The 10285-nt window shown below is 53.2% G+C and overlaps 1 protein-coding gene across 1 annotated transcript; it reads right to left on the bottom strand.

Moving 5' to 3' along the window:
• Positions 1 to 207: 207 nt before the first annotated feature.
• Positions 208 to 5524, bottom strand: HHEX (hematopoietically expressed homeobox). The gene is made up of 4 exons (XM_065639228.1): positions 5140 to 5524; positions 3347 to 3525; positions 3087 to 3137; positions 208 to 1434 (listed from the first exon to the last, which is right to left on the bottom strand). Exons 1-4 carry the CDS (start codon positions 5522 to 5524, stop codon positions 1204 to 1206), a joined length of 846 nt encoding a protein of 281 aa, XP_065495300.1. The 3' UTR covers positions 208 to 1203.
• Positions 5525 to 10285: the final 4761 nt, after the last annotated feature.

Raw genomic sequence — 10285 nt, 5'->3', positions numbered from 1 at the left:
TATGCAATGAGCCCACGCGAGATCCCCGCAACCCGAGTGCGCCCAGAAGGCTGCAGCGTGATCGGTGGCCGGCATGGTACCAGAGGGAAAAAGCCCGATTACAACACACATGGGCCACTGCTGGAGAGGGGGAGGTTTGGGATTTCTCCTGCCAGTAACTGGACGGCCAGCGTGGCGGGTGGTGCAGAGTTTAGTTTTATTTCACAGACAAGTCCATCAAAAATTAAATACCAGGTTTGGGGTTTTCGTTTGTTTGTTTTTAAACATTGAACAAATATGTACAAAATACGAACAATGTGAGGTATAAAACCGCAAGACTTTTAAAGAAAACTAGTATGTACAGAAGCAGATATGTATACAATAGGCGTTATCTTCCCACAGCTGTGTGCCTCATCCCCCACAGCTGGTGCCATTTTCTTTCCTGCACCACGACCTTATCACTCCCCACATTTTCTTCTCAAGTATGAAATCTGTAAAAAACAGTGCTAGAGATTTTAAAGGAGAGAAATATGGTGGGTTTTTTTCCCTGCAAATGGAACCATCCAGACTGTGGGGCAAAGTCCTCAAAAATCTGAGAAGGCACATTTCATCTCACACAAGAGCAAAAATGAATCTCTCCAAAGAGGCTACCTGATGAATGGAGGGATGTCTCAGAGGAGAGCACCACAGCAGGTAAAAGGGTGTGAGCATAAGGCACTTCTTGGGATGTCAAATCCCTCCCTATTTCACAGAAAGTTTCTCTGCTTGCAAAGGGCGTTTAAATTAATCTGTTTAAACTATATCGGTTTACACATACAAAGGGCTTAGTCCTGCCGTACATACTCGCTTCCACACTAGACAGAGAGGAGTTTTGCCTGATCACCAACAGCAGCTGATTCAGATCTCCTGTGAGTAAGGACAGGGTGCAGTACTATATTCCAGTTAGAACATCGATTAATGTACAAATACATTTTACAAATAATTAAATACAAACCATGTTCCTTAAACCAAATTAGAGAACTGCCAAAAATGGACTGTTTGCGGAAAATATATCTTTCTCTACTTATTATAAAATGAGTCTATTTGGTGTTGTGTTGGTTTTTGTTGTTTGTTTGGGTTTTTTCAGTGTAATGGTGAAAGTTTTCTCCTGTAGCATAATATTCTTCCAAACCAGCCCTTGGTAAAGTGCAAGCTGAGTTAGGGTCCACTCTCCGCGCAGGGCCGTTAGTGGGTAGAATTGTAGTAGCCTTTATCACCTTCAATGTCCACTTCTTGATCGGAGTCGTCGGAGACGTCTGACTCCAGGTCCTCCTGTGAGGCTGGCGAGGGGGTGTACTGAGAGCCATCCAGGGAGACCTCCTTACCCTTCTGCTCAGGAGTCGGGCAGCTCTCCGGCCTTTGGTCACTGTGACTGTCAGCACCTTCTACTTCTTTTTTGGTGGCCTGGGGGTTCTCCTGCAATGAAAGAAGCCTGCTTTATACAGGAATACGGGCCATGAAGCCAGAAGGCCTGGGAATCCCAGCTGTGCTGGATGGGAAAACCACCTTGGGTTTCTCCAGACCTTACAGGAAAAGGCAGGTGTCCCGCTATCTCCCCAGGCCTCCTGCCTATAAACCTGCCTGAGTGGGCCAGGGCCGGAAAAGGGCTCAGCTGCACGCAAGGACTCAGCTCCGATCCCACTCCCCAGCAGCCACAGGGGCTGCTGCTGTGAATAAGGCTCCTTGGTGATGGTTATCACAGCCACTTCAAAAGAGTCAGGAGCTGCCGGAGCCCAGGAACCTCTGAACTTTTGTCTTTAGCAAAGCAAATGTTTATTATGAGTCTACAAACACCGACACACAGCTTCCTCCTGCCCTGATCTTTCTTTAATTACAACCAACAGCAAAAGGAGGGAGGCCAAATCCATCAGTGGCAAAGTGAAAAAAATACTAATTAAGCTAAAACTCAACATTAAAACACTCACCATTAAAAACAAAACAAAATAAAACTCCCTTTCCGAAGGCAGGAGTAGCCCTGCATTGGCAGCTGTCTGGGGAGCCTGGTCCCCTTAGGGGGCATGAAATGATACTTTCAGCAAAGAGAAAGCAGGCAGAGACACGTACTCATAATATAACCGTGCGGACTCAGAGAAATAGATGCAACTGAATGAAAAGGAGGAAATGACTTAAAATGGCTGAGATCCCAAGCGAGCTCTCTGGACACTGCAGCGCAGGCCGGGCCCTGCCGAGGAGGCACCACCACGGACCCAGCCCACCTCTTGCCAGAGAAAAGGGACTTTATTAAAAAGTATCAACTGAAGTATGGGTCAAACCCGGGAGAAGATCACACAACAAATACCTCTAGAGTGTGGCACTGTGATTAGTTTTCCTTTTTTATTATTTTTATATGAGAGGCTGATTTACCAGTAAAACTCAGCTATGCCACGCTTCCTGAAGCCAGATTCAGGCCACAGTGCAGGGATTTTTCACAAATCTTTGAGCCAAGGGCCTTCATCTGGCCAAGCTGGGCAGGATTGGGCCCTCTGGGTCATAAAAAATATATATTTATCTGCTTGAGCACCATTTCTAGGGGAAGGGAAAATGCTTAAACCTCTCAGCCTCATACACTGTAACTATTTGTAAATAAAAGTAAAAGCTACTCAATTTTCCATGCAGCTCCTCAAAACAAGCAAAGCATTTGTACCTGCCTCTCTCAACATTTCCAGAATAAATCGACTTGTGTTTATTAAGAGAGGGTGATTTAAAAGACCAGTAAATATCCTTCTTCAAAACAACTGCCTAAGTAATTTACTGACAATGACTTATCTTCTCCACGTTAATTGGCTAAACAACATATGGGTTTACAAAACAATTAGCGTGGAGTTTTAATAGGCAGTGTGTGAAAGCCGGGCATAATTGATATAGGAACCACATTAGGAGCTTTTAACGTTAGTGCTGCCTGAACGAGCCCTCATTGATTCCAGCATGATTATTTGTCTTTTTAATCAAGGTGAAGAGGTTAAACAGCCTTTCAGATGACTTCTGCATACAACCTGGAATAGGCGAGCGCGGCATAAGATAAGACAATTAAAATACTTATTTCTATAGAAACGGAAACATCCCCGTACCTGCTTTAGACGTCTCCATTTGGCTCGGCGATTCTGAAACCATGTTTTGACCTAAGCAACGACAATGAGAGAAGGCACGGGGTAGTCTCGGAGCCGGTAAGCGCCAGGAGCCGTACCCGAGCCACAAAAAGAAAGCAAGAGCCAAACTCTCCCCACCCCGAGCCGGCCGGGTCTCCAGGGCCGATGCGCCGACCGCAGCCGCACAGCGGGGGCTGCCTAGGGATGGGGTGCAGTTCCCCGGGGTGCGGGCACGGCCTCACCTGCCTCTCGCTGAGCTGCAGCATCTTCGCCAAGCGCTTCCTCTCCGGCGGAGAGAGGTATTTTTGCGTCTCGAACTTCTTCTCCAGCTCGATGGTCTGGTCGTTGGAGAAGCGGACCTGCCCCCCTTTCCTCTTGTGCAGCGGCCGCTGGATGAAGGGGCTCCACAGCAGCGGCTTCCCTTCAAAGAAAGGCACACGCCGAGGGTCACCGGCCGGCCGCGGACACGCGTGCATGGGGAGCCCCGGCCCCTGCCTGAGCCCGGGCCTGGAGTTGCGCCGGGTTCAGGGCCCGCTAATTTCCTTCGCCTGATTTTATTGACCCCAGTTCCTAGTCGGATACTTCGCCTCCTCTGATTTTTCACCTCCGCCGAACAGAGAGACCAGCTAGAGCCACTCTACGGGCTTTGGCAACATTTCCGTCAATGTGTTTCCTGTTGGTCTATCTCGCAAAGAGACAAAAAAAAAAACAACCAACAAACCACCACCTTTGCTTCCTTCTGCTCTTTCAGTGCGATGGCCCAGAGAAACCGTCTCCATTTCTCTGCACCACTGCTCGGGTCCCCGCGCAGAGCAGGGACGTTGCGGGGGGGATGCGCCAACACGAAGGAACGGAGCCCGCACCCGCTTCGGGCAAGAAGTGCCCAAGAGCCCCAGCCCGGCTAAGGGCTTGCCCGCCCGTGGCCACGGGGTGCCCACCAGGCTCAGCCCCGGGCTCGGGGCAGCGGTGCGGAGCCCGGAGTTGCGGGCAGTGACACGTCGCGGGCCAGCCCCGCTGCCGAGTCCCGGGGCCGGAGGCTCTGGCCAGTGCCACTGAGTCACTCTGTTTGTCTTTCTGTCTTGCTGCCTGCACCCTTTGAAATTTGCTGCATTGTTTTTCAAGATTTTGCTTGCGTCAGGCTTTAGTAATTCTGGTGCAAAACAGACACAAAAAATAGGAAGCAACTGGTTATTTTAGCTGTCATAAAGTCACATCCCACACAGAGGAAATGAACAATATCAGAAAAACGGATCCCGGCTATCAGAAGTCGAGTGTTTCCTGAATTTGTCTGTATTGAGGATGTCGATAAAGTAATCAGCAATGTGCACGACTCCCGGGGAAGAGCCTGCTTCAGGCGGCCAGGAAAACACTTAACAGCTTCTGAAACCAGATTTACTCCTATCGAGAGCTCAAGGTTTCCTGTATGAACGGAAAGGGTCAGCCTCTTTCACTGCACAAATGTGGTGAGTCAGGTCCAGTTTTGCAATCACTAAGAACAAGTGCTGCAGCTCGGGCGCGGGGCTCAGCCCCCGCAGCGGGGACTCTTCCCTCGACCGCGGGCGTCAAGGGGCTGCCAGGGCTCCGGTCCCACCCGCCCCGGCCCGACCCGACCCACCGAAGAGCCACGGGGGCCCCGGCGAGCGGCGCCGACCTCCTGACTGTTTTTCAAGTCATCCGCAGGAAAAGGGTGAGATCTGCTATGCGATCTCCTAGCACAATTAAAACTCCCCACCAAAACCACACGCGACATTACTAAGGACACTCTCAGAGTCACTTGGTTGAAGGAAAACAAATCTGAGTCACCGCGGCCGCGCACTGTGGTCTCGCTGCCAGCGCCGGAACGCGCCGCGTCTCTAATTTACTGTAAATGAGACGGGAGCCGGAGGGCGACAGAGGGAGCGCGGAGAGGCGGAGGGGCAGGGGGGCAGATTTCAGTCACTGTTGATTCCACCCCTGCCCTCGACGGCGGGGCGGGACGGGGACGGGATGAGAGCGGCGCAGCGGCAGCCGGGGAGGGCAGGGGGGGATGTCTTACCCATGGGGTCCTGCCGGATCAGGGCGTGCGCGTAGTCGCCGACGGCGCGGGGAAAGGAGTAGAGGGGCCCGGCGTAGGCGCCGGTGCCGTAGGTGGCGGCGAGGTGGTGGGAGAAGGCCGGGTGGATGGGGGTCGGCTCGTAGATGGGGGTCCGGTACGGGGACACCAGGCTGGTAAAGGAGGAGTTGGGCGACGGCAGCGTCGGCGGCGGCGGGGCGGGCAGGGAGTGGGGGGCCGGGGCGGCGGCGGGGCCGCGGCCCAGGATGTCCTCGATGTAGAAGGGCGTGGGGTGCGCGGGCTGGAGCAGCGGCGTGGGCGCGTACAGCGGGACGCCGACGCCCAGGGCTGCCGCCGCCGGCGCCGCGCCCGGCGGCTGGTACTGCATGGCGCGGCCGCCGCCCGCGCACCCCCTGCGCCCCCGGCCGCCCCTGCGGAAAGCCGGTCCCGACCGCGGCGGCTGGGTGCTGGCACCGCCGCCGCGGGTTTCTCTGGGCTCGGGTTACCCTTCGATAGGTTTCTATTGGTGCGGGGCGGAGCTCGCGTGGTCTCTGTCCCCTTCCTGCCACGGCTCCGTCTAGCCAATGAGCCCGGCCAGGGAAGGGGGAAACCACCCCCCGCCGGCAAACTCTCCCCCCGCCTTCCCGAGCAAACTCCCCGCGGCGCCAATCAACCACCGCCGCAGCCCGGGGGAGCCCAGGCAGCGGGGCGCGACCCGCAGCCCGCCCGGGCCCCGGCGGCACCGCGCAGGGGGCCTGAGGCTACGGAGGGGGGGTCCGACGGCACCGGGCAGGGAGCGCCGCGCTGCCCTCACCGGTTCCAGCTTCTCTATCCGCGCATGGCACAGCGTCACCCGGATTTCGGGGTCCGCACGAGGGAGAGCACTGACCCCCTGCAGCGCGTCTCGGCCCCGGACTGAGGGAGGAGGCGGAGAAGGAGCTTGCGCGGCCCCTGTCGCCCCCCTGGAGTTCGCTATGCGCCGGGGGCTTTTGGAAAGGTCCCCGCGGGCGCTCCGCCTGGCTGTGCGGACCGGGAAAGGGGCGGGGGAGCGCGGCCGCGGAGCAGAGGCCCCGCGTGGGCGGAGGGGCGGTGTAGGACAGGGACAGGGCCGAGTGACCGGCGAGACGCGGAGCAGGAAATCATGCCGAACAGCTCCTCGCCCCGCCAGGCACCGACGGCCAGCGCTGGCCCGTAAACGGGAGCGGCCGCCCCCAGATGGGTGCTGCGCGGCGCTGGGGAAACCGTTCCCGGCAGCCCTGGGAGGGAAGGCGGCGCGGTGGCCCGAGCAGCGCCACCTGGGCACTATCGATTTAATTTTTAAAAACCCGCTGGGTGTCTCCTCCTGCCCTGCCGCCCTCGGGGTGGGACGTGCGTTCCGTCCGGGCGCCGCCGGCTGCCGCTCTCGGCCCCGCAGCGGGGCTGCCCCTCGCCGAGCGCCGTTCCCGGCCGGACTGGTCGGGGGGAGGGCGGAAGGGGTAGCGACTCCTGGTTTCCCCGCGCCCCGTCACCCACCCGGGACTTGCTCCGACGGCAGCGGGTGGCGCCGCCTTCCCCCCTTCTGAGGGAACGGCGACGGCAGGTGCCCCCTGCGCGTCCGTGGATCCCGCCGGGTTGCCCGTCTCCCTCATACGCCTCCTCGCTGACAGCGAGCACGGGAAGCTGTTAAGAAATAGCAGGTGCTGGTTTAGCTTTTTTTTCTTTTTTTAAAAAAAAAGGTCTCCAGTTGAAACCCACAAATATCTTAATAAATAAGAGGCTCAGAGCAAGACGAAAGGGTGTTGGTGAAATGGAAATATATATATTTTTAATAATACAGCGAGGTTGGGGTTTTTTCTTTACATTGTTAACAAATGCCAAAACTCACCTTTAAAGCGTGGTCTTGTGTCTTGTAAATATCAGGTACACGTAAAGCGAGCTGACAGTTTTGATTATTTTTTCTCTCTGTGCTCAGTCTCCCAGGCATTGCTCTTTCCAAGGGGTTTAGCTAATGTTTTCATCTGGAAGTGTTGGATTTGCAGCTTGATTTACTTAATAAATGTACAGTAAACCGATGACCCGTTGCCCTCTGGAATAACGACGTGCATGATACAAGGCAGCAGCATGGAGGGCCCCCACAATATTTTACAATCTGTCGATTCAAAATCCTGAGAACAAGTTTAAGCAAAAAGAAAAAAAATATGTTTTGCTGTATTATTGGAAAACAAATAAATAGAGGAAGAGATTATTCTTTTCTGACTTTTATACAAGCAATAGGCCTTGTTAAAAGGAAGTTTTAATGGCACAGTTATTACATTCCACTACCACTGCATAATCCCTAACAAGAAAAATGAAGCACTTAATTTTGCAGCTTTACAGCACCGCCCCTTTCAAATTCAATTGTTAGACTTTAGCGTTCCTCCTTCCACGGGTTGGAGACTATTAAATTCGCATTCATGAAATGTCACATTTATTGAACTACATAATTTTTTAATATCACTAGTGCAGGTTTTATAGTTGATTTTATTGTTTTTATGGCCATTCGGGGCTCTAAAACCCGGATTTTTTCAATGTTGTCCTTATAATTTTTTTCACACAGTCAGAACTAATAAAATAGAACAGTTGTGACTTTTTAATGCAAGGGGTCTCGGAGTTTCAATATTTTCACTCTGCTGGATACTAAACCCAATAAAAATACATGAGATTTTAATTATTTTCTGGATTAAATAAAACCTTTTCCCTTTCTTTTGGAACATACGTTTTGTTTGTAGTTTCTATTGTGAGGGAGATAATGCAGCTTCGGATAAAATACATTATTACCAATATTGCTGCGATGAATATAGTTTTGACTGGATTTTACAGTCCGACTTGCATTTAAAGTAAGGTGCTATAGACACCACAAGATCAGTACAACCAAGACAGTGCTTTAATAGTTTTATTATTTCTTCTTTAGGTTCCCTCTGGAAAGCACGCCAATTTATCCGAAAAACCTCGGGAGGGAGAGAAAATACACTCCCGATTAAAAAACAAAACAAATCAAAACAAACTTCACATTCATTTTCTCGGAACACACTTGAAACACCCCCAAGTTTTCTTGCTAATCTGGGGATTTCTGGAGGGCGGCGGGGCGGGGTGTGTGCATCCCCACACCGGCGCAAGCTCAGCCCGAAGAGATCGGCTGGAGAACTCATTATTTTATGTAATAACTTCGGGGCCCTGTCCTCCCCTTCACTTTCTGTGAAATCCCCCGCCTTCGAGGAGTTCTGAGCTCAAGGGGAAAAAAAAAAAAATAAATCAGAGCCCCCACCGGTGCCAGCCCCGACGGCGGTGCCTGTGGGGACTCAAGGCTCCGCCGCAGCCGCCCGGGACTCACTCCCGACGGGGCGGACAGAAAAAGTATCTCAGGCTGGGGGAGGCCGATACAAACATGCTGCTTCGTCTCCCAGATCGGTGGGCTGACGGGGATAAGGTCGGACAGGCTCCCCGGGGGAAGCAGTGGCGGCCGCTGCTGTCCGCCCCGCAAATGCCCCCCCGGAGTGATGTTGCCACGGCGGCCTCGCAGGACGGTGCCCCCGGGCTGTGCTATAAGCCTGGCCCAGCCACTCTAATCGGCTGCTTTGAGCCTGTTTCGCTCCCCTTGCAGCTCCCGTCCCGCCTGGGGCCCGGAGCAGCTTTCCCCGAGGACGGTCCCCCGCAGGTGGCGAGGGGGGAAGCTCTTACCGGAGGCAGCGGGCAGCCCATGGGCTCCGGAGCTCCCGCCCGCCGCCGCTGGCTCCCTCCCGGTGCTGCGGAGAGCCAGCGTCTCCACGGAGGAGGGGGCAGCGGCGGCGGGGACCCGCTCCGGGGCCCGGCTGCGGGTGGCCGCGTCTCCCTCTCCCCCCAACCCCGGGCAGAGGAGCAGCGCCGCTTTAATTTAGCGTTTATGTGTCACCGTGTTCGTGAGCGGGTTTTACAGGGCGGCGGTAACGTGAAACATCTGGACGGCGGCACCGCGGGCGCGCACGGCGGAGGGGGCGGAGGAGCGCTTGGCTGCGCGGTCTGTCGTCAGGTAAATCCGTTAATATAAAATAAATGTTAAAAATCAATCAAACAAACCCCCCACAAATGTCGGAAAATCAGGAAATTAATGCTTCCAAAACCAGCGACCATTGCCAGGCGGCATTTCTACCGTGCCCCCGATTATCTGCGATAAACACGCTACAGATTTCTGATTCCTGGGGTGGTTATTCCGGGCAATACTCTGCGACTTGTGAGAAGACCCTCGAAGCACAGAACTCTTTCCTTGCCTCGCAGGTTCTGAGACCACTAGCGTGAATTTTTTTTGCATGGTACCTGCCCGGTTTCTGCTCTTAAAAATGGGAGTTTTGCCCAAAATAGCACCTTCTGTGGCACTGCAGACTTCAGAAGAGTTTCACCAGAGATGAATCATTCCTAGCTGAAGTAACTGTGTTTGGCTGCACAGAATTAGTGAGCAGTCCAGCAAAGTCCATCTTTTAACAGCCAGAGCAGGCTACCAGCAACGTCATTCCCTAATGCTACAGGGCGCTTTCCAAGAGGATCCAGCCCGCAGCCATTCCACCCCTTCCCATTATTGAAAGTATTTCAAGACTCTTCCAAGAGAGGTGAGGCCACAGCCTTGAATACCTTCCAAGGAGGAAATAGGAGGGAGTTCACCTCTCCGATTTTCCTAGCGCTGTGGAAGCCAGACTGCTCCAGACAGAGGCACCACACGTTGTGAGGTGATGTCGGTCGGTGCTGCTGTCTTCCAGATAACTCATCTGTTAGATATTCTCTTCTCACATCTTCCTCCTCCTCCTCACCGTCATGATTTGATTTACTAAATGAGTTACAACTATAATAAACATTAAGGCAGGTCAGTCTTAAAGGCATTCATTAGATGTAACAGAACGAGACACATCTTGGCCTGAAAAGGGTTGGACAACATATGAGCTATTATTATAGGCAGAGCTGGCAGGAGCTTATCATTTTCCATCCTACATCCTTATATTCAGCCGATTATGATTTTGCCAAATTTAAGTCATCCAGGTGGAAAAAATTCTGTTCTGGGGGAATCTGCTTAATGCTGAGCATGTTTAAGGTTTCAGCAAAACAAGTTCAGCTGTTTCTGAGCATTGGGAAAGCAGATTTTTTTCACTGGTATTTAGACATCCTT

The sequence above is a fragment of the Caloenas nicobarica genome, chromosome 7 (assembly GCF_036013445.1).
Source record: "Caloenas nicobarica isolate bCalNic1 chromosome 7, bCalNic1.hap1, whole genome shotgun sequence".
NCBI lineage: Eukaryota > Metazoa > Chordata > Aves > Columbiformes > Columbidae > Caloenas > Caloenas nicobarica.
Note: the sequence above shows the minus strand (reverse complement) of the source record. Positions and strands in the feature narration are given on the sequence as shown.

Coding starts and splice junctions, on each gene's coding strand:
- HHEX (XM_065639228.1), bottom strand. CDS start 5,524: ATGCAGTACCAGCCGCCGGGCGCGGCGCCGGCGGCGGCAGCCCTGGGC. Junction 3,526..5,139: donor GATCCGGCAGGACCCCATGG/GTAAGACATCCC, acceptor CTTTCTTTGAAG/GGAAGCCGCTGCTGTGGAGC. Junction 3,138..3,346: donor TGCAGCTCAGCGAGAGGCAG/GTGAGGCCGTGC, acceptor GTCGTTGCTTAG/GTCAAAACATGGTTTCAGAA.